The sequence below is a fragment of the Trematosphaeria pertusa genome (genome assembly GCF_010094035.1).
Source record: "Trematosphaeria pertusa strain CBS 122368 unplaced genomic scaffold BU26scaffold_4, whole genome shotgun sequence".
Classification (NCBI taxonomy): Eukaryota; Fungi; Ascomycota; class Dothideomycetes; order Pleosporales; family Trematosphaeriaceae; genus Trematosphaeria; species Trematosphaeria pertusa.
The window spans coordinates 2,241,943-2,264,166 of NW_022987215.1; the positions used below are offsets into that span (position 1 = coordinate 2,241,943).

The 22,224-nt window shown below is 53.9% G+C and overlaps 9 protein-coding genes across 9 annotated transcripts; 5 read left to right on the plus strand and 4 right to left on the minus strand.

Annotated features, from left to right (window-relative positions):
- The first annotated feature begins 81 nt into the window (after positions 1-81).
- Positions 82-3,751, plus strand: BU26DRAFT_517101 (uncharacterized protein). The gene is made up of 3 exons (XM_033828489.1): positions 82-687; positions 811-3,653; positions 3,715-3,751. The coding sequence occupies exons 1-2, from the start codon at positions 482-484 to the stop codon at positions 3,305-3,307; spliced, it is 2,703 nt and encodes a 900-aa protein (XP_033687500.1). The 5' UTR covers positions 82-481; the 3' UTR covers positions 3,308-3,653; positions 3,715-3,751.
- Positions 3,654-5,133, minus strand: BU26DRAFT_517102 (uncharacterized protein). Its single transcript, XM_033828490.1, has 4 exons — positions 5,111-5,133; positions 4,695-5,028; positions 4,064-4,629; positions 3,654-3,993 (listed from the first exon to the last, which is right to left on the minus strand). Exons 2-4 carry the CDS (start codon positions 4,930-4,932, stop codon positions 3,835-3,837), a joined length of 963 nt encoding a protein of 320 aa, XP_033687501.1. The 5' UTR covers positions 4,933-5,028; positions 5,111-5,133; the 3' UTR covers positions 3,654-3,834.
- Positions 5,134-5,596: 463 nt separating this feature from the next.
- BU26DRAFT_379304 (uncharacterized protein) lies at positions 5,597-6,193 on the plus strand (the record flags this gene model as incomplete). The annotated part of the gene is made up of 2 exons (XM_033822555.1): positions 5,597-5,830; positions 5,939-6,193. Coding segments are annotated over 2 exons (489 nt in total), but the record flags the coding sequence as incomplete, so codon positions are not given.
- Positions 6,194-6,635: 442 nt separating this feature from the next.
- BU26DRAFT_549074 (uncharacterized protein) lies at positions 6,636-8,811 on the minus strand. Its single transcript, XM_033831975.1, has 2 exons — positions 7,558-8,811; positions 6,636-7,510 (listed from the first exon to the last, which is right to left on the minus strand). The coding sequence occupies exons 1-2, from the start codon at positions 8,366-8,368 to the stop codon at positions 6,801-6,803; spliced, it is 1,521 nt and encodes a 506-aa protein (XP_033687503.1). The 5' UTR covers positions 8,369-8,811; the 3' UTR covers positions 6,636-6,800.
- A 237-nt stretch (positions 8,812-9,048) lies between these two features.
- BU26DRAFT_517105 (actin-like ATPase domain-containing protein) lies at positions 9,049-11,464 on the plus strand. Its single transcript, XM_033828491.1, has 8 exons — positions 9,049-9,288; positions 9,354-9,502; positions 9,556-9,823; positions 9,873-10,157; positions 10,206-10,660; positions 10,711-10,771; positions 10,831-11,143; positions 11,206-11,464. Exons 1-8 carry the CDS (start codon positions 9,208-9,210, stop codon positions 11,244-11,246), a joined length of 1,653 nt encoding a protein of 550 aa, XP_033687504.1. The 5' UTR covers positions 9,049-9,207; the 3' UTR covers positions 11,247-11,464.
- Positions 11,465-13,941: 2,477 nt separating this feature from the next.
- On the plus strand, positions 13,942-16,269 carry BU26DRAFT_452801 (P-loop containing nucleoside triphosphate hydrolase protein). Its single transcript, XM_033824810.1, has 3 exons — positions 13,942-15,553; positions 15,602-15,807; positions 15,857-16,269. Exons 1-3 carry the CDS (start codon positions 14,377-14,379, stop codon positions 16,262-16,264), a joined length of 1,791 nt encoding a protein of 596 aa, XP_033687505.1. The 5' UTR covers positions 13,942-14,376; the 3' UTR covers positions 16,265-16,269.
- Positions 16,270-16,378: 109 nt separating this feature from the next.
- Positions 16,379-16,910, minus strand: BU26DRAFT_602870 (uncharacterized protein; the record flags this gene model as incomplete). The annotated part of the gene is made up of 1 exon (XM_033835387.1): positions 16,379-16,910. The coding sequence occupies exon 1, from the start codon at positions 16,904-16,906 to the stop codon at positions 16,379-16,381; it is 528 nt and encodes a 175-aa protein (XP_033687506.1). The 5' UTR covers positions 16,907-16,910.
- Positions 16,911-17,529: 619 nt separating this feature from the next.
- Positions 17,530-19,937, minus strand: BU26DRAFT_602871 (actin-like ATPase domain-containing protein; the record flags this gene model as incomplete). Its single annotated transcript, XM_033835388.1, has 8 exons — positions 17,530-17,750; positions 17,811-18,169; positions 18,219-18,322; positions 18,372-18,471; positions 18,521-18,806; positions 18,856-19,138; positions 19,188-19,636; positions 19,700-19,937. The coding sequence occupies 8 exons, from the start codon at positions 19,935-19,937 to the stop codon at positions 17,530-17,532; spliced, it is 2,040 nt and encodes a 679-aa protein (XP_033687507.1).
- Positions 19,938-21,563: 1,626 nt separating this feature from the next.
- BU26DRAFT_517110 (uncharacterized protein) lies at positions 21,564-22,126 on the plus strand. Its single transcript, XM_033828492.1, has one exon. It carries the CDS (start codon positions 21,622-21,624, stop codon positions 21,910-21,912), a length of 291 nt encoding a protein of 96 aa, XP_033687508.1. The 5' UTR covers positions 21,564-21,621; the 3' UTR covers positions 21,913-22,126.
- Positions 22,127-22,224: the final 98 nt, after the last annotated feature.

Below are 22,224 nucleotides of genomic sequence, written 5' to 3' on the forward strand. Positions count from 1 at the left end.
GAATATATTACGTCTAGCCCGATTTGGCTTCCACACATCTCAGCAATCAGAAACACCGTCGTGGCGTGCGAGAAGACGCATGACAGGGGCCGCAATCAATCATCGACTCACTTGCAATCCCCATCTCGACGGGAGTGACTGTGCTCGCGTTCACTGCGTTGTGCCTGGGTGAGTGTCCAGGCGTGGAACTGGGGCGCATCCCTCGATCCCTTGGCACCTCGCGTTCCTTCATCGAACTTCTCAACCACACCAACCGCGCATTCCACATCACATCGCGCTGCCCACCCGTCAAAGCCTGCGCGCATCCAGTCGAGCAGCCAATTTGTCTTCGGTCGCACTCCGGCTTTGCAGTGTTCCTCCGCCCGCGCCGCCCCGGCCCGCATGGTGAAAGCGAGCGCCTGAGCAGAACTCTGGCCGCCCTGAGCGCGTTGCACGTCTCGACGGCATCGCTCCCGCATCGCGACCCTAACCCGCCGTCACCATGGCCGCGACCGCAACCAACGGCGCCCTCACCCCGCCGTCGCTGCCCCCCGCACCCTCGTCGCCCTCGCTCGCGAAGCGGAAACGCACCGACACCGACGCAAACCTTCCCAACGGCGCGTCTACCGCCGCGCCAGCGAAACTGCTGAATGGCGATGCGCACTCGCTGCAGCCCGTTGTGGAGGATATCCTCGCAGTTCTGAAAAGGTACGGGGCGCTCATATCGCATGCTTTGGAAATGCTCTACATGTATTGATTCTTATCTCTCCCTACCGCTCTTCATCCGCACCCCGGCGCAGGCTTCGGATTCCTGTTGCTAACCTGACGCAGCTACGATATTCAACCCCCCATCCTCGCTCATCCGATCACTTCCTCCGCCACTCGAGCGTCCTCAGGCGAAGCCGACTCCAAACGCACAAAGCTGACGCCCCCCGCCGGCCCGTCTACCATCTTCGACCTCGCGCACAATGGCTCCTATGAGTCGCTGGAGGCCCTGGAGAAGGATGTCGAGAGTGCAACAGCAGACATACTCGCAAGCATCGGTACCACCGAGCCCTCAGGCAAACCGTCCCCACAGGAGGTTAGGGTGCTCGCGTTCCGGAAGATGCTGAAGAGTCTGATAACCAGAGAGGAAGTTCGAAGAGCGCATGTAGCTGCGAAGAAAGAGGCATCAGAACGCACTCCCGAGGATGCGGTGCGCGAGGAGGAAGAGATGGTCAAGGTCAAGAAGGAGGAGGAAGAGGAACCCGAAAGTCGGACTGTCCTCACCATCTTTGGAAACGCCCAGGGCCCGAAACAGCTTTTCTCTAGCTTACAGCAGCCCCGCGTTGTCTCGCCATCCCACAAAGTTTCGACCCTCGACACATCCGTGAAGGTGACGTTACCGCTGCGCGAGTCAGCTCTGCCAAACATCATATCGACGACCCAGGTCTTCCCTCTGCCGGATAGCACCGATGAGAAGAGCAAGGAAAATGCGACCATTGGGAAGCTATTCAAAGCCCCCGCGCATTTGCCGCAGCTTAGCCCTCCCAAACTTGCAAAGCCTCTTACTACGAAGGGAAGCACCGTCACCTTCGCACCCCCGGAGCCTCCAAAACCCAACCGTAAGAGCTCGCACTCGTACGCGAATCAGAATTTGGCCGCCGGGATCTGGTTAGGCTATGGTGGAGTCGACATGCCAAAGGACCCGACCTCGCCGACCGCGAAACAGAAAAGCAGGCAGCGGGCACTCAGCACTGGCGAAGCACAACAGCCGCCGTCTCAGACCACGCTTACGGCAATCAAACAAGCAAAGGAAGATGCATTGTTCCGCAGCGCATACTCTAGCTTTGCCCCTACACGGGACGATTCTACTGCCATCATTCCAGAAGAAACTAAGAACATGGTGTGGTGGCAGAAGGTCGGCGAAAAGCGCTTCAACGAAGTGTTTCCCATCGATCCAGCCTTGCTCGGTGAAGAGGGCGCTTCAGAAGTGGATGCCAATGAGGTTGCTGAGGACGAAGAGGAGGTTTTCAAGGCAGCGGCCGAGAAATTCGAACCGATCCAAGAAGGCTTGCTTGAGGAGCCTAAGGAGAAGACCGAACTTGAGAAGAACACTGATGAAGTGCTGAAGGAAATATCGGAGCTTCTCGAAACGCTAGCGTCCCACCAGAGGATACGGAATTCCTCCCTGGCCACCAATCCTCGCACACCTGTGATCCAGAATTCATCGCTAGCGTCGCTTGCTGGTAGCCCTTCGACGCCATCCTCTGAAGAAATTGACGTTTACCAAATGCTAAAGTCTCAGTTAACGTTGATGATATCCCAGCTCCCGCCGTATGCGGTTGCGAAGCTCAACGGTGACCAGCTGGAGGAACTCAATATCAGCCGAACGATCCTCATCGAGAACAAGGAAATTAAAGGTGTTCTGGAAGAAGATCACCTTTCCAGGCTTGCCAAAGCCTCTTCGGCAACCGCGGTTGCTCCTCCAAGTCTTCCACGGATGACATCAACCGGGTCAGGGGCGCACTCTCATTATCCGCCGTCCAGCACGCAATATACTCGCCCCACTTCCGCGATTCATTCTAGTGCACGCCCGGTGCAAGCCTCCCAGTCATACTTTCCACAACAGCAATCAGTCCATCGATCTCCGTCCGTCCATTATCAGCGTTCGTCTTCCGGACCCACTCAAGCCTATCAGACTCCCACCACATCCTATTCCAGCACCGCTAGACCAAGCTTCCCTACGACCCAGGCATACGGCCAGCAGACGTCGCGGACAACATATAGTCAGGCGGCGACTCCTGGCCAATACTACTCCCAGCGATCTGCGCAACCGAGCAACTACGGCACCGGAGCTGCCGCGTCGCAATACTTCGGGTCCACTTCTCAAACACCTTCTCAGGGTCGATATCCGCAACAGTCACAAAACGGCTTCTATCAACGGCCCCAGAATGTGGCTCCAATGTACAGCGCAGCTCAGAGTCCCCACGCTCGTACTGCATCGCCACTCAAAGCCGCACCCGCGGCTACTCAACCGAGCTATGGCTCGCGGCCAGGATTTGGCGCTCCTGGTGGCCAAATACGAAGTACCTACTATCCCCCGTCACAGTATGGCAACCCGCAGCCTCAAACTCCTGTGTCGGCCGCAGCTGGGGGATATAATGCTCTATCCTCGAACACTCAACAGATGATGATAGACAGACAACAGGCACAAGCTGTTGCGCAGTCGCAGGCTCGTCTAGCGGCCCAGAATAGTTTTAACAGGCAGGGATCGGGCACGCCGCAGCCTCCTAATGGTCAGTATGGCGGACAACAGCAGCCGAACGGAGCTTCTATGATGACATAAAGCTGCGAGGAAAATAATGAGCAGGTGCCGAGGCGTTTGGACGGTATGGTTTGGATACCATAGATCATATTCAAGGCGTTTCTTATCGGTACGCTTCCCCTTGGGCATGGATGGTATGGGTGCGAGGTTAGTTACTGGCCTTCCGTCCTTGGCGGAAGGTATTCTTGTACTAGTACCTGTCGTAAAGATGGCGGATTTTGCGCATTCGAAAATAGGCTAGGCAGAAACAGTGAGTACTGTAATACCAGAGTAGAGTGCTTTATCAATTCTTAGTTCGCGTGGCTGACTGCGCGCGATAAAAGAGGATGGTCCAGGGCAAAAGAAGAGTTGGTATGGTAATGTCATGGTGAGTTCTACGTAATACGCCCCTCCCGGGAATGAAGCTGATCCAGTCTAACAGAAATTAGGTTGCTACTAACTCTCACGGCAAAAAGCTAAGCGGCCAACAGAACACTATCGAATATTTTCCTCTACACAGGCATTCTTACAAACTCTCTGGTCCTCTCCAGATGCTCTCTCTTGTCTCCCTAACCAATCCGCATCTGCTTCCAGTTCTCCGGCAGATGCCGCATTACTTTGAGCTTTGCGGCGGTTCGTCGGATGGACTTCCACCACGTCTTCATATGAGCGTCGAATTCGGAGTCCGAGGCAGACACGTAGTTGAATGCACCGCCTTCTAGGAGGTTCTGACCAAGATTTAGTAGCTGAAGAGCCGGTCCACGTCGGAGTACGTCAGGCAGTAAGCGAAGCACTCACCTCGTCCAGCGCCATATGGATAAACGCCACCACAAAGGCAATCCACTTCAGCGTCGTCTTCATGTTCAGAAACTGGCTGCCGCCCCGAAACTCCAGCGTCCCCGAGCACGAGCCCCCCGCTTCCCGAGGGCATATATTCGCAAAGTTCCAGATCACATACCGTGACGCCTGCATGTACGCCAGCAGCCCCGCCGCACTGGAAACCCCCTGTAGGCTACTCCTCACGCTCCGCAACACGCTCGCGGACAGCCCGGCCGCGCACGCCCGGCCCAGGCCGTGCGTCCCGTTCGGCAGCGAGTTCAGCGCGCAGTAGCGGTTGTTGCGCCGGCACGCGGGCAGGATGGCGTGCACGCAGGGCTCGTAGACGACGGAGGCGAAGGCGACTTTCTTGAGCTCGAGGAGCGAGAAGCGCGACGTCGAGGAGGGAGGGGTGACGTGCACGTGGCCGCCGCAGGATTTCTCCTTCTGCACTTCGAAGCTGATGCTCATGGCTTCCCAGAACTCGGAGAGCGTTTTGGAGATGGCGCGGCTGGTGTTTAGCACGGGCGAGACGATCTCCATGCTAACTGTGTAGTTCACGGATTTGTTAGCGGGCTTGTGATAGGAGTCAGTGGGGGTGGGAACTTGTTACCGAACTCCTCGTGGGCCCTTTGCAGCGAGCCGTCGCGCGTGATGAACCATCTGCTGCTGTAGTACTCGGGGTGCGTGGAGTAGCGCGAGTGCAGATCGGGCGCGGCGGGGATGTTGCGGTTTTCCAGCCGCTGGGCGAGCTGCTTGTACCAGTCTTGGTTTGTGAAGTTGGGCCGGCGGGCGTATGGCCGCACGACGGTTTCGATTTCTATGCCGAAGTTGTAACTGGAGTAGGGCATGGTTGGTGCTTGGGAGGGGATGTTTTGGACACGGAAACTAGGGGATCGGCGGGAAGCCTTCCGTGGTAATGATCGATGTGATAATGAGGATGATTGTAAGTGTAGCCTTCCTTATCTCTTCAGTCAACCGTCCGCCCTTCCCGCAGCTCTGCCTCAGGCTCATAAGCCACTCTATAGGAAGAAAAGTCCCTCTATCCGTGCGTTCTCTCACACAGTCCTGCATAGCCATCCGCCCCCGTCGAGCTCGAGCAAGCTGATATGCAAGCGCCCAGGTCGATGCTATCTTGGTTTCATCTCAGCCTACTTGAGGTGCTGCCTACACTCATTGGTTGCCTTCTTTTCCTTTTCCGGCGAATTTCGTATAAGGCACCACTACACGTGCGGCTGTACCCGTCGCATGATTATCTTCCTACATATGCAGGCTGGCTGCATGGTTCGACTCGCAGCCACCACAGCTGAGCTGAGCTTACGTGGCAGCCGGACGAACAAAAAGCAAGTCCCATCTTTTGAGCCGCAAGGCTGAAAGTCTGCATCCAGAGTTCCTCCCGGCCTCTCACACATCTCACGCTCACCATTTCCCGTCTCTCGCTTTCACGCCGTCTCAGAAATGTCGAATTTTGCCCCCCTTGAGCTGCCGCCCCGGCCCCGTCCCCAACCCATCCGCACCTACTACTTCGCCTTCGGCAGCAACCTCGCGCTCCAGCAAATGGCAACGCGCTGCCCCAACAGCAAATACATCGGGCGCGCAACCCTCAAGCACTTCCGCTGGCAGATCAACCAGCGCGGCTACGCCAACGTAGTGCCCTGCCACGGCTTCTGGGTCGAAGGGCTGGTCTACGAAATCGACGCCGCCGACGAGCGCCGCCTCGACAAATCCGAAGGCGTCGCCAAAACATGCGTGCTCCCCGCCGACTGCTCCTCCGCGCGCGGCGGCGGCGCTGCAACCATCGAAGCGCCCTGCTACAGGAAAGAGTACCGCAGCGTGCTGGTGCACCGCGCGCCCAAGGCGCTGTACCGGCGGCCGATCGCGTGGATCGTGGAGAAGGGCGGGCCGGCGCGCATCCTCACCGACGCGCTGAAGGAGGGCGGCACGGCGCGCGAGTTCCGCGGCACCGCGAAGGAGGGCGTGCTGGTGTACTTGAGCCCGGAGTTTGTGCGCGAGGGCGCGCCGAAGCAGGAGTATGTGAAGCGGATCAATAGCGGGATTCGCGATGCGCGCATGCTGGGCATGACGGATGAGTATGTGGATTATTTTGTGCGGCAGTATGTGCCGCCGGATGGGCAGCCGACCGCGGGGACGCATGTTTATCCGCTGAAGCCGAGCGCCGCTGCGGACGCGGGCGAGGAGCGGAAGGGCACTGGGGATGGAGTGGGAAGAGGGAGAAGTAGTGGGCCGGTGAGGAGGCAGGCGAGCTCCTATGAGGAGATGAGCGAGCAGCGGAGAGTCAGGGATCGGCCGGATGATGATGGGAGGCCGGGCACGTCTTCTGGGAGAATGCCGGCGAGGTCTCAAAGCTTGAGGGAAGGACGGAATGAGCGGGGGCGAGCGTACTCGGTTGAGGGGTGGGTGAGGGCGAAGACTAGAGCTAGGTCTAGCAATTTTTGGCGGTTGTGGTAGATTACTTGGGGCTTAGAGAGCTTAGTATGCAGGTAGCGACATCTATTGCTGACTGGCGATGCTTTCGCCTCGTCTTTACGTTAAGGTTCTGAGTCCCGCACAAGCCGATGCATTGTGATGAAAGCTCACTATGGGGCCATTCTTTGATTCATAAACGCCGCAACGATGGAAATCTCAAGAAAAGAGCGGAAATGACATCGCTTTTAAGTTGAACGGAATCCATGTGGCCTACTCATCGCCACAAAACACTCTATCCCGCACCCCTCCGTGAGCCTCCCATAAAACCCCATTTACTCCTGTCCGGCTTCCCCAACTTCCTCTTCCCATGCCTCTTCTCTTCATCCACTCTCACGTCCTTCAAAGCGCCCACAGGCGCTGTCTCGTCCCGTTCAGACTCCGACTGGATCCACTGCAAGAGCGTTGGGCCCTCATTCGGAGGAACAAGGGCTCCCTCCCCGACCGTGACAAGCACCTTCGGCTTGCATATATTCCTTAGACTGGTCGGGTTCTTGCTATCAACGGCCTGCGAATACAAGCCTGGCGCGACGTCGAAGAGGTACGTCATCATATGTAGACTGTTTTCTGAGGCATGTCCCCCGGGTGCGGGTTCGACAATTTTCCCGCCTAGGAAGACATTCAGAGATGTGAAGCAGGACATGTCGTATCGAGCCGAAGTGATCGTTCCGCAGTGGAGGTCGTCATCGAATTGCGTCCATCGGACCGAGAAAATAGTTGCTGCCAATTGGAAGCGGTGGGCTAGGTCCATAGCCGGTCGCACAATGTTCTTCCCAATCGATTCGCGGAGTTCCTGGACATCCGTCCTCGGAACCAGAGGCTGTAGTACAGTTAGGAGTTCCTCTGTTTTCTGGCGGTCGTGGTTTGCACGGTGCTCGATGAAGCCGGGCTCGTGGACGAGGGCTGTCAGTGCTTCGACACGCCAGTCGCGACAGTTCGCGGCGTCTATCACCGTTAGTATGGACCTCGAGCGACAACATATGATAGCGTACCCCTCGGAACACCTCTCATAGCCGCTTCGATTCGGTCGATGGTATGCGCGGCATCGCTTTCCTCGCCCTGCCTTCGCAGCGGACAGTAAAAGCTCTGGTTGAAGAACGCCCGGCAGAGGAACCGCATAATAGCTGCTATCACGATGAACTCGTCGGATTGATCGCACCACATATTTTGCGTCGCACGCGCGCTGTTTAAGCCCAGGAATCGCTTCGCCCCGGGCTTTGCAAAAGGCCGGTTCCGTAACTGACCACTCTCCAATTCATCGAGAATGCCCTCGAGACGATTCGTGACCCATCTGTGAATTCTATTGTACAAGTCCTCGAATTGTTCTTGGGCCTCGGTTTCAGTGATATCCATGCGCCGAGGCTGGAGTTTAAAAATGTGGTCTCGGGCTTGGTTGAGCTGCTTCAGGGTTCTCTGCTCGCTTTTCTGCTTCTCCTCGAGCTTTTTACTCAGTTGATGCGTGCTTTGTTCGAGCTCGCGCTGCACGCGCGTTGCCTGTGTCTTGTGATCACGTAGCTCCTTCCGGCATTCTTGCAGCTGCCGCTCCGCATGTGCTCGCTTTTTCTCTTCGCGCTGAAGCTCTTTCTGCCTCTCGTCAAGCATGTCGTCCATATCTTGGTTCCAGGTCTTCGCTTCGCCGAGCTCGCTCTCCAAGTGGTCTCTCTCTTTTCTCAGCGCCTCAAGTTCCTCCAAGATTTGCTGTCGTATTGATATTTCGGCCTTCATACCGAAGCTTTCTGTATCAGGAGGTCTGGTGGGAGGCGACGGATCATCGGTATCTGTAGGTTCAAAGGGGTTGCTCATCGGTACATCTGAGTCGCTCTCTGGTTCTTCTGGATTACGGATTCCGTCTGGTGGAGGTTTGGCGAAATCGAACGCACCTGGCACGGTAGCTTGCCGAGGGCTCTCTGAGGAATATACGTTCCTGCGCCTGCGTTAGAAACGGGACTCCTCCGCTCCGGTTCTTACACATTGCCCCACCCGCTCATTACCGAGGCCATTTAATTCCGGGATTATGCTGAACACCTTGAGGGTCAGTAATGTCGACAGAGGTAAGACGATTTTCGTCCGACCAGTATCTCGCACAAGGCTATGCGGCTGAGACCGCCTTGAACAAGTGCCCAGGCGAAGCAACAAGGCTGCCAAGAAGTGAAGGACTAGTGGCGCCTGCATGCACTGTCAATTTTGCTGCTGCCTGAAGATAGGCGCTATTGAAAGCTGGGTGCGATGCAGTAGGATAGGAAGTGATAGGCGGTTTGGCCCCGAATGTCGTGAGATGAATTTGTCGTGGAGGCTGGGGAGTCATGAGCTACTCAGGCCACAATCTGTAGCTGCAGTACGACTCCAGCCTGCCCAATTATGTTCCACACTCTTTGTCTATTCATGGAGGCTGCAGCCTGTCTGTGGGGGCTGAAGGACATGATCATGGCAAGGCAGGCTGAAGGCATCGCCAGCATCGGATCGGTAATCCGCTGGCCTTGGGATGACCGAGCCCTGCTATGCATGAGGCTCTGCACAGGTAGTCAAGTCTCCCCCTGATATCTTTTGGGGCGCACCACCAGCCTCCTCGAAAGGTCAAATGAGATTGTACTTACAGCATTTTGTTCTCCTTGTTTGAATATCGAAACTTCTGAACCATCACAATGTCGGATTCGCGCCGAATCATCGTTTCCATAGATTTTGGGACAACGTTTTCTGGGCTTGCCTGGGCAGAGACTAGTAGGGTAAGCTTCTCTATCGCCTCTGATGCATACAGTACTCGGGAGAGATATTCACTTACCTTGCCCAGGCTGACCCCTACGTGATTGACAAATGGCCTACGCATGCATCCTCCACCACAAGTCCCAAGGTCCCTACCGAGTTGCGAACCGTAGCCAGCGGGTTCCAATGGGGCTTCCAAATACCCAAGACAGCAAAACGCAACAAATATTTCAAGCTGTGAGATTCTTCGCACAGTGACGCTCTAGGACGCGAACACTGACAACTGGTAGCAAGCTCGATGATCCTACGTCCAATTCTGCTGATGCTCATCCCCCAGAAGAGCTTACGCAGCTATACTTGTCGTATTTATACAAGCATTTGATATCGTTCCTGAGAGAGAGATTATCGTCGAGCGTCGTGGACAGTACTCCCATGGACTTTGTACTGACAGTTCCGGCTATCTGGTCGAACTCTGCCAAACAGAAAACCGAGACAGCAGCGGTAAGGGCAGGCTTCAAGGCTGCGAGAGGCAGGAAGATACACCTCGTTTCAGAGCCGGTAAACACGTGTCCTGCGACCAGAGAGGAGACATTCTAATGCATAATAGGAAGCCGCAGCCATTTACACGCTGAACAACCTCGGTCAGTCGAGGTTGAATGTAGGGGGCACATTCGTCGTATGTGATGCCGGCGGTGGAACTGTCGACCTCATATCGTACAAGATACTGCAGCTCACTCCAAGTCTACAAGTCCGGGAAGCGACCGAAGGTACCGGCGCGAAGTGTGGCTCGTCTATGCTGAACAAGCGTTTCCGGCGATACCTGAAGCAAAAACTGGGAGAGAGCTATTGGACGGCTGACCGACTAGTTGAAGCAAATAACGCATTCGAGGATGTAAGTGAGCATCTGCAATCCGCATGCATCGAAGTCTAACCTCGTCAGTATAAGAAAACGTTCATACCAAATGGGGAGCCGATGTCCCTTAGAGTGGAGCTTCCCAACGACCCGAGCCGCAACATACGCCGGAGCCGATTTCGCATCCCTCAAGACGACATGCAGAAGGAGGTCTTTGAACCCATTATCAAGGATGTCCTCGGGCTCGTTCAAGAACAGATATCTTTGGCCGGCACAGGCGTGGCTGCAGTTCTGCTCGTTGGAGGGTTCGGCCAAAGCCAATATCTCAAGGACCGCGTCAGCGCTGCCGCCGGTTCTTCGATCAGAGTACTACAGCCAAGTAACGGTTGGACAGCAGTGGTACAAGGCGCAGCCATGATTGGACTGACACGGGCGAGTCCGAGGCTGGCCAGAGTGAATATATCCGAACGAGTGGCAAGGAAACATTACGGGACAGAGTTGATAACAGCCTTCCAGCCTGGCATTGATGATGAAAGCAAAAAGTGAGTTGAACCAGCCGTCCTACGCAAAGGCGCTCTGACCATCAATTCAGGTTTTGGTATGAGAAGTGGCGGTGCGACGTGGTCAAGCGCATGATATGGTTCATCGAGAAGGTCAGCATCTGAGTCCATGAGGCGGAAATTGAGCCCATACTGACTTTGCGGCTTCACAGGGCCAGTCATATCCAGAGGATCGTCCTTCAAACATTGAGTGCTATATCGACTTCCCCGTCCGGAGTGGCATGCCCGCTGGCACACGAATTGAGATTTTCCATAATTCCGTCGACCGCAGTGCTCCACGCTACAGGAACAGCAACACCAAGCGGGTCGCGCAACTAGATGTGGACATGGATCGTGTTCATCTAGGACGCAAACTATTCAGCAGCAAAAAGAAGAGAATGGGGGGTCATTGGTACTTCTCTTTCACATTCAACATTGAGGCTACCTACGAGAGTGCTTGGATCAGATACACTCTCACGTTGAAAGGTCCGTTGAAACGCCATTCCGCGCCCGAATTGTACTAGACTGCGACTAATGCCGTTACACAGATAAGGAGCACGATGCCATCAGTGTGAATTACGACCAGTAGATGACTTTGCCACCATTCGATGCCTGTATCGCTTTGGTTAGAGAAGCTACATGAGAAGGATGCGAAACATACTCTTCTTTTCATCTTGTCCCCACATCTAGGTACAGTGGGTAGGCGTATTGGCGCACTGAGGTTGAATGGCCTTGGGAATGACTGGCAGCATTTACATTGTAGGGTCTGTCTAGAACGAGTGGCGCGGAAGAAAATGTAGATATCTTTTGGAGATGTAAGTTTCGCTCGCTTACGTAAGTGCCGTAGCGTGACATCATCACTGTTTGTGAAGAATTCCTTCGTGGGATATGCAACATAACTCCTAGGGCATCACCTGCATCCAGCGAAAAGCATATCAGAGACCGCTCCCTCCAACACGGCCACGGATCCCGAGCCCCCATCATACCTCAGATTCTCACCACCCGTAGCGTGCGAGTACGCCGACGTAGCCGAACCCAATCCCCCAGCCACCAACGTACTAAAATGCCCACCATACTCTTTCCCAATCACCACATTATGGCATTTCACGCCCTGAGCCACCAACGTACTAACATCTCCCCTGGATCCTACATCCTCTCCGTCCCCAATCATTACAACACACTTCTCAGCCCCAGGATTCTCCGCCGTGAACGTCGATAATAGCGAGACGACGTGCACGAATGCTGCGCGGTAATCTTCCGTCCCGCCGCCGGGTATGAAGTCTAGGATGCTGGCTGTTGAGGCGTCGACCGAGCTCATGTGGCGTGCAATGCTGATGCTGCTTGCGTGGACGACGACACCGATGTGGACGTTTCTTTTGGTTTTGGAAAGAAGGGCATTAATAATTTGCCTAAACGCGGTTTTAGCGAGCTGTTCGAGGTCGCCGGATAGAGAACCGCTGAGGTCGACGCAGAAGACTATGCCGATGTGCGCACGCACCTGCTCTAGATGCGAGACTTTGGTCTCGAGGGTTTGAATTTGGTCTTTCAGTTTCTTGTTCTTCTTCTCGAGCTTTGAGTTTGCACCATCCAGGTCCTTGTTCGTAGATTCAAGGGCGGAGATGTGCTGGGCGAGCTTTGTTTTCTCCTGCTCGGAGGCTTCTCGTTGGGCCTCCAGTTTGCCCATAGCTACTTCTAGTTTCGATATCTGCATCGCCAGCCCGGGTATCCTCCGCACTTTTGCTTCCAATTCTTCTTTCTCGCCCGTTAACTTTCCAATCGTTGAGATCTTGAGTTCGAGGTGCTTTTCTGTCTCTCTGGTCTCGCGTTCTGTTTGGGCTTTCCGCTTTTCAACGGTTTTGTAGTAGTTGCGCAGGACGTCGAGTTCTGTGGATTTTTGGATGGCTTCGGCGCGGCTGTTTTGGAGCTCGGCCTCCAGTGATTTGACTTGCGCCCTTAAATGTTTGGTGGTTGAGTTCTTTTGGAGGAGCTCATAGCGCTCCTGGAGCTCAATGAACTGGCATGTTCGTTCGTCGAGCTGTTGGCGGATTGAATCTAGCTCGGCGATCGGGACCGTGGTGGAAGCGTATTCGGCTTCTGCTTCGAATTGCTTCTCCCACCCGGCATGCTCGAATTGCTGCCTGCACTGCAGAAGCTCTTGTTTGGCACTGGTGAGCTCGTTGTTTCTCTCTTCGGTCTCTGTGGCTGCACTTTCTAGCTTTCTTTCCGCCTCTTGAAGATTCGTTTGGCAATTTAATAGCTGCGTCGACATGTCCTCCAGCTCGCGTAAGTGCTTCGCACAGGTGGCTTCCTGGTCTCCTAACTCCTTTCTTTTCTCTTCCAAGTCCGATGCTAACTCTGCGATTTCCAGCTCAAGCATCTCTACATGGGTAAGGTTGACGCCAATATGTTCCGTCTGCGGGTCAAGATTCCGTTCGCGCCAGCCAGCTTCAAGCTCTTTAAACTTCGCCCTTTCTTTTTCCAGCGTGGATGTCAGTTCCTCGATTTCCAACTCTAGCATTTCAACGTGCGAGGCGTTGATTCCAGGCTGCTGCTCCTGCTCATCGGCATGATCATGGTCCAGAGTTTTCTCTCGCTCAACGACTTGCATCATCTGCCCCCCGAAGTTGTAGTCCATCTTCGCTGTCGGTGTGGGGTTTGACACGCGAGCGCGGTGATAGGATAGCCTCGCTGACGTCTTCGGCGGGTTCTAGCCTTGTGAATTGGAAGGCGCGGCTGAACGTGAACATACTACTGTTCATTACCTAAGGCCTATGTAAAGCAATTTTCTTGTCACTCACACCATGGAGATGCGGGGGGTAGCAAGGCTGGATGGGGTTGGTAGGTGGCGCAAGCCGGCACTTTCCGGTTCAATCAAACGACGAGGCCCAGGTGAGGCTGCCTTTCCTCCTTTCTTTTTCTCTGGGTTGTCTCACAATGGTATAACGTGGATGATCTAGATTCGTCGGCCTCGTTGCCTGTCGTGCAGATCCGTAACGCATCTGCAGATAACACTTCCGCTTCTGGACTCCGGCCCGAAACCTAGGCTCTCATGCCATAGGCAATGATCTTGCCCAGTGAGCCTTTCCGGTGAGCGAGGCCTTGGTTGAAGCCCTTCCTGGGTTCCACTACGTAGGGAGAGGAGAGAGCTACGCGCAATATACGACCCTTCCCAGTGAGATTTGCTCGAGAAGGAACTTGCGCCGCAGCGCAGCCGATGTGGGATTACCTTCATGTCGGCGCTATCGATGGGGCCTTCGGCTGAAGCCATAAAAGTCGTGATATTAGCAACGGGCTGCCGCAAAACGCAAGCTAGGCTATATCTCCAGGTACGATGGCCTCCGCGCCACCAATGAGCGAGGCCGTCCGCGATCTGATCTTGTTCTTAGAGAACTGAGAATGATACCACAAAAGCTATCCGGTTGCTGAAGTCGCATCGCACCCCCAGCAGGTCTATCACAACCAACCCCCCAACCGCTACTAATTCTCTACCGACAACACCATCGAAGGATGACGACACCTCTTCACAGGCCCGCGGCGAGAATTCTGATAAGTCCTTGACGGTTTCCGGGCCTGGTAGCGGTGAGCGAGCATCAGAGGCCCAGCCACTCGATGACTGGGAGCCTGTAAGAAGCGGATGGGGAGACTGTCTACCGAAGCACCTGAGACATCCCGAACCGCAGTCTCCAAACCTGGATACACCGGCATCTTCAGAGAGCGACATGAAAGTTGACGAACCGGAAAAAGAACCAGTTCAATCAACCTCGGAGTCGACCTCGACAGCATCCAAAGAGCCAACCCCGAAGCAGTCTCCTAGCACGGATACAGAGAGGAAGAGCGATGCCAATATCATAGCTGCGGATAGCTCGACCTGGGATTTCCACTTGCCCTCTCTCCCTCCACCGACCACACTCCAACCAGGAGGCGTTGATGGTCTCTCTAATTTTTCGACCCGAGACGTTATCGCAGCGATACAACATGGTACTCGCCCCGACCAAGTCAGGACCTACTTACAGCACTTTCACCAGACCGATGCTCGATTAGTACGAAACCGGATAAATGATGAGATTGAGGGTTTTCCAGCAATGTTTTACGTCGCTGCAGCAAACAACGACGCCTATATTCGAATCTTTGAACGGTTCGGCGGCGACGCCAATGCTACATATGGCGAGCCTCCGCTACCCCTTCTGGCCTTCGCCATTGTTAACAGCAAAACCATCGAGCATGAGACCACCGCAGTGGTAGCAACCCTGCTTAGTCTTAGTGCGCGTGCGAGCGTCATTCCACAACGATTCTACGATCCATTCGACCAAGACCTTTCCTTAAACGAAATTGTCGAAGAGCCTTTAGAACAAGATGCCGATAGCGAGACAGCATGGTGCAAACCCCTCAGTCATCGGAAGCTGCTCGCAGAAACGCTCAATATAACACAAAGATACCACCTCTATCGCTCTTCTAAGCTCATAAAGCCAACAGAGCGCCAAAAATGGGTTGCTGCCCGGCACAACTCGACCGATCTATTCGCCGTACCGTATTTCCTAATAGGACAAAGTGCAGCGACGGAGCTTCTCACACGTCACTTCCTCCACTATATGCTTCGCCAGCATCAACAGCCACTCGTGCTTGTTTTTGCAGGCCCCAGCGGACACGGCAAAACAGAGCTCGCACGGCGCCTTGGGTCGCTCCTATCCCTGGAGCTTCACGTAAGCGATTGCACGATTGTGGCTCGAGAAAACGAGCTCTTTGGGCCGCGGAAGCCGTATATTGGGGCTGAAGAAGGCACGCCGCTGAATAACTTCCTCGCTTCCAAAAGTGGGCAGAAGTGCCTTGTGTTCCTGGACGAATTCGAGAAGACGACAGCTGATATATGGAACGCGCTGCTGATACCGTTCGACAAAGGTAGGTGATATGCGCCCGTCACTAAGAGTGAACTCTAATACATCCAAGGTGAATACCAGGATCGACGTAACCTGAAGACGATCGATTGCTCTAAGACAATATGGATTCTGGCGACGAACGCCATTGACAAGAGAATCGTGGGGTTTTGTAGTAACAACGAAGCTATCTTCGACGGGGATGATGCTGCAACACGTGAGGAGCTTTTAGAGCAGTTGACTTCCACCATGAAAGAAGACTTCATGTCGGTTTTCAAAGTAAGCGCCCACATTCCCCAACACACGCATCAAACACTAACGCGGATAGCCACCCTTGACAGGCCGCATCTCAGCCTTCGTCCCCTTCCTCCCCTTCTCAGAACCCGAGACGTGCGTCGGCGCCCACAAATATCTCCTCGAACTCATCTCCGAAGTGCGGCACCCGATTAACACAACACCGGGTCCCCAAGAGCGCTTGCTGGGCAACATCCGCTTGAAAATTCGCTCCGATGCGAGCGTTTGTAAGATTCTAACTAAGGACTATGATCCCGAGCTGGGGATTCGCAGTCTGAAGAAGGCGGTGAGGGACCGGCTGGCTTCGGCCTTAGACTTTGAGTATATGGCTACCCATGAAGTTATTTCTGAGGGGCTACCGACAGAGGATTATATCGCGTTTGTAGCGAATGGGCGGATCAAGGTGAGGAAGGCGGCAGGCGCGTTAGGCGAAGGCGGATAGATGGGCTAACTAGTTGTTTGGAAAAGGATTCTGGAATCTACGCAATGTTCGGAAAAAAAAGCCCCCCACCAGACATCTGCTTCCATATTCTTTAACCCAGATACCTATACGCCATCACCGTCTCTCCGCCCACGGCGGGTTCCCCACCCACTCCCTCTTCCCCTCACTCATCAGTCTCTTCCGAATCTCCTTAACTCTCTCCCACTCATCTTCGTCCCAAAGCCCATCCGCATTATCCCCCCACACGGCCACCATGCCCAGAATCTCCTCCATAACCGCGTCCGCCTTCTCCATCTTCCGTTCCGCGATGCAGCGATCCGGTCTGCGCACGCCGCGCAGATTCCAAATCTCCACGTCGAGTTGGTACCGCGTGCGAATGAGCTCGCGCAGCGAACGCAGCGTCTCGGGGGATGCCTCTTTGAGGCGGCGCATTTTGGCGTTGTGCTGCGCGCGCTCGCGCTTGCGGCGCGCTTCCTCATGCTGCTGGTTGATGTAGGCCTGGTTGGCTTGCTGGCTTTGGCGGTTTGCGCGCAGGGTGAGCTCGCGCTGGAGTTGTTGCTTTTCTTCTTCGAGGGCGCGCAGCTTCTTTTTGTTGGTGAAGTCGAGCGCGCGGAACTTGTCTTTGGAGGGGAGGAAGCCCATTTTTTTCTGGTTTGGTTTGATGTGGTGTGGTTGAGGGATGATTGCTCTTGCAATGAAGTGGGAGGCTCTGTGGCAGTGGGTTGTGGTTACTCTCCTTAGAAGGCTGGGTACCGGGCGGGGATGGGGAACGCAGCAGTTAGATCTCAGTGCCTTCTTTCGCCCAAGAAGGTCGGGGTCGGCTGAAAGAACTGACGGACCCCGTATTCGCAGAATGAATCAGGAAAAGAAAGTTGCGGGATTGACGTGGCCGAGTTTACTGGACGGGCTTTCATGCATTGCGAGACTTGAGTTCACCGGAAGGTCGCGAAAGGTCGCCGGAAAGGGCACTAGGCGCACATGAGTACTCGTCTAAAGCCCTGACTCCGAACTTGCAGAAACAAGGTCGGGGCGGGCTGCGTGAAGACGCTTGCAGGCTCCCCATGCATAAGAGTTAAACATCGCCGGAAATGGAATGGTGGCGTTAGAAGTCAGATACTGACTCTGACATCAGAAGTTATCGGCAGTTGTTGTCGCAGGCCGACCCGCAAGGCTGAAGCTCGGCCTTGTTCCTGTTGTCTACTCTACATTTGCACAATCTAGCTTGAGAAGTGTGAAGCGAAATCCGTCTGATATCTCCATTTCTATTACACACTAGAAATCTTATCGATGTTGTCGATTCTCTTAGTATCAATTAATTGGTCATACCACCAGACCTCCCCAATGATTGACATACCCTCCAATCTCAGCTTACTGGTGAAATTGGCTTCGTAATACACCACGCCAGAAGCGACATTCTCCTTCCTCCCGAATCTCTCCAGTGGAGAACGCGTGAAGTCAGCCTTCAGCCTCATGACCTCGACAAGTTCTGCTCAATCATAAGTTTCTCTTTCGACCTTTCCGTGAAAATAAAGGACGGAAAACGTACCTTCATGAGCAGTCTGATACCGGTTGGGCACATCGTCATCAAGGTATTCCAAAACAGACACAGGAAAGCATCGGCTATCGTTCGCCCGGAAGACTCCTACTAGCTCCGTCTCAATCTCCCGCGTTTCGTTGGCCATGAGGAGGTCGCCTTTATGGACAAGCCAATTCAATCGCTGGCTCGCCATGACTTGGCCGGTTAGCGGGTCGGTGTATATCCCTTTTCCGTCATGGAGTTTTTTGGAGAATGGAGAGTTGACCTTGATGCCATAGCTCCGCGGGCATGGCACCATAATTGAAGGGTTTTGGTAACTATCCACTTCAATTCCGTGAAGTACGGCACCTTGGATGACGGCTGACCACCTTCGAGCAAGGTTAGAGCATCTTGCTAGTAGATAGGGGAGTCACTTACGACGTTTCAGGTCTTCGTAGCTTGACGTTACGCAAGCGCAACGAGTACGCCAGCTCCTCTTGGAGGTACTTCGATTCAGCATAACCGCCGGTTAAGTAGATTGTCTGCCAGTGATTTGAGCGATATTCTAAGCGCGAGTGGGACGCGCATTACCTTGATCCGGCTATTCTTAGATTCGACTTGTTGTATTTGACCCTGAATTAATTCAATGGTCTCATCGACTGATTCATCAAAGAAGGAGCGCATGTCAGCACTATGTTGGTTAGCTCCGAACCTATGGGTTATTCTATACTCGGACTTACTTGGTGATGGTGAGTTCGCCACGATCCACTTTACCGGGGATGTTTAGCTTGTCCTGGAAGGGAGGAGGGAGATCGAAATGCATGTCGCCAGACTGTTGCGTAAACGCCTTCTTGTGGTCTTCAAAATCTTTCATCACAGCCCTCATCTCTTCTCCCTCCATGGCATGCGCGCTGATCATCTGGCTTTCTCCCTTCGGATCCAAGATGCTGTAGTTCCTCGCCCCCAATATACGGCGAAGCCAGTCTTTGAACTTCTTGTTTATGAAGCTCGAGCCACACTTCGCACCTGCAGTATGTAAGCCAAATACTTCTCCCGTACCTGAAAGGTGTCCGACCTGTGGGTATAGTCATGATTTGCAACTGCAGCGTAGGGTGAACTTGCTTGACTTTATAGGAGACGACATCGACGGTCCCACCTCCAGCGTCGCAGAGCACAAAACAATCATTCTTCCTCATGGTCTCCGCCTCATTCAGCGTGAAGTACCGTGCCGTGTACAAGGCAGCCACCTCGGGCTCTGTCGCCATGATATACCTGTTGAGATGTGGAAACGTCGTGTTGTTGAATCCGGCTTTCCTAACTGCTCTGAGCGTCGAATTCCTTGCCCGGAAGGACCATTTCTTAATCCAAGCGTCAGTTGTTTGGCGAAGTGATGAGCTCCAGACTTACCACCGGGACAGTGAGAACAATATCCACTGGAAGGGTAGCCTTCAACTCATCTATATACTCCGTGGCTCTCTCGAAGCTCTGAAACATCTTGGAGAGATAGTCTGAGACAATCTCCTCGGGTTGTTTCCAAGTGTAATTTGGGTATCCTTTACTGCGCTTGATATGTTCGAAGCTCAGGTTCTTCATGCCGTCCAGCACTTGCACAATGAGATCTAATTCATCCAAGCGACTGTCTTGAACATCCAGCTCCAACTTGGTATTGACCATTGCCACCGCGCCCTTACTTAGACTTGTGCCAAATTGTAGGTCGTCTTCTGAGAGTTGCGGAGAGTACGATATCACACTTGGAATTTTGGCGCCGCAGTTCAACATGCCAAACCCCCAATTTTTGATTATGGAAATGTCAGAGAGCTCGGCGTGGTCTCCATCGGGAATCGCATAGCCAATACCTACAAAGAGTTAGAGGTTGTGAAGCAAGCGCACTGTGCTCGTTACGACGTAATCGCACATACCAGAGAAAGTGGTTCCGTAGTCAATAGCAATGACTATACGTTGCTGACCATTGGTTTGCGAGATGCCTTCGTCGAAATCCAAGCCTACGGTCGCAGAGTCGAATTCTTTCGCGAAGCCGGGGCGCAAAGGACTCTGAGCTCGAGTAGTCGATGACGAGATCGACGGTGTTCGTGGACGTGCTTTGTATCTATCAAAATCCTGCGTGTTCCTGTATGGCAAGCCGGGAGCCTTATTCATCTTGAAGCAGTAGAGGTCAGACTGACTCTACCGCTACTGTGAATTACAGTGACGCTTTTGATGTTCGCCCTAGGGACGGCTGTGTATAGGACCTAGGCTTCCGAGCGACCTGCGTTGTGATTTAGCGTATCTTGTGGGCCAGGCATACGCTCGCTTCGTGCAGTGACAGGCGTTCGCCGGCTTGCATGAAGCCTGCTGACAGCGTCCCACGTCACGCCCATCCGAAGCGACATGCATTCCGGTGAATTGAAAGAGGATAAGATTGGCTACCGTGCATATTCCCCCCAGATGGCGGTGGCTAGGCCATCGATAAGCTCATTGCTTTTGAGCCCACAGGCGCGCCCATCAGGCTGAGAATGCCAAGAACGCTATCCACCGGTTCGCAGACCAGCCGTAAAGCTCGCTACCTCGGTGTTTCTCCTCAGAGATTGATTGACCTTGTAACTGGCGTACGGAGAGAGCACCATGTTAGACTGGGCCCGCTTCTGGAAGGACAAAGGTGAACGACATCCTCTCGTCTTGAGAACCCTGTGCGACACTCAAACGCGCTAACTACCAACGCAGCGGAGAAGAAAGAGCTCGCTCTAGCTGAGGCCAAAAAACAGTTAGGGAGTATTGAAAAAGTTGTTCGTCAGACAATCGACTTTCTGGGAGAGGATCAATGGAGCCACCTCATTTATGCTAAGTTCGAAAGGTGGGACAGCAGCGCCCTCAGCGCGTCACAAAATGTCCAGCTCATAGCAGATGAGCTGCGCAAGTGCAATCAAGAGTCTACAAGAGTGAAGCGGGAGAACAGTCAGCTGAACCAAGATCTGAAGAAAGCAAAAAACGACCACCTGGATTACATTCAGGTTTTGCAAGGGACGCATGCTTCCGAGCAAGAAGCGTTACAGAAGGAACACAAAGCTGAGACTCACCGGCTCAACATGTACTACTGGAAAATGGAGCAAGACTTTAAATCGAAAATTGACGGCATGGTAACAGAATCCGCGGGCCGCGAGGAGCGGTTCAAAACCGAGATGCAGAGGTTGAGGAAAAGCCATGAGGATGGAATCTCCAAACTGAGGCGAGCGCATACCCAACAGCTGGATTATCTGAAAAAGGATATCCAATCCAGGAACAAGGCGCTTATTGAGAGAGAAACCGCGCAGGGCGTTGAATATATCTCGGATCGGGAGTTGAAAGCGAAACTTTCCGAGCTGAATCGGGAAGTGGATGCTTTAGCTCGCACACCCTGGGCATTCAACCACTCGGATTGGACTGAGGAGGCGATGAATCAAATGTCAATTTCGCCAAAGAGGTTGCGGAAGCTGATCTTACAAGACACCATGTGGAGCACATTCTATGAGCACATCTTCTGCAGCCCATTCCGAGTGTTGGGGGAAGAAGGAAGGCGTTTGGAGGAGCAGTGGAGCGCGGCGTTCCCGCCTGGTAAGCGCCCAAATGCCGGACTTAACCTGATGGCTTATACTATTTAGTTAGCGAGACAAGGAGCGACTTTCATGTCTGGCCCAAGCCAACCTTCGAGTCGGAAAAATTTCGATACGTACCAATTCGCGAGGCCTACAAGGCTCTCGAAGTCGCAACATCAGAATATGATCCGCGGACCAAGCTACGACAAGGCTACAAGGAATCGCTTGATGGGATCAGAAAAGTGTTGGCGCAACACCTAGCAAAGGTTTGCATGGTGGATGATAGCATGCTGCATTCGATTGAAAAGGTCTCGAAGAAGGCTGCAAGAACGTGGCTGGAGTTCGGAATGCAGAGGTGCAGGCTGGTGATCAACATGCAGGATATCGCGAATGCAGGCGAGTCGGACGGGGTGGGCGGCGAAAGCTTCGTGGAGTTCGTTTTGAAGCCGCAGTTGAAGCGGATTGGGGACTCGGAAGGGGAGCTTTTCGACAAAGTAGAAGTAGTGGCTGGATGCGAAGGGGAGGTGAATAGGATCTCCTACGGGGAGATGGTGATGGGATAAATAAGCCTTTCAAAATCCTGGTATGATATCGGATGGAGAGGACGCCGGGTGTCGGGAGGATGTTAGCAGCTTGAAGGCTGAAGGAGTGCCGTGCCATAATGTGGTGATTGAGAAAGACACTAGGTCCTATTACGGTGGCACTTTCTCCGCGTCGGCAACCGAGGCGTATTCGAAGGCAACGGGCGGTATGAATTTGAGGGATGACGGGAGTTCGTCGTCCGGGGTCGCTATAGAGAGCACCTTCTCCTCCGTGCTCCTGTAGAAGACTGGTGGGGACGCATAGACACAAACCGCCGTAAGGATGAATAGAAA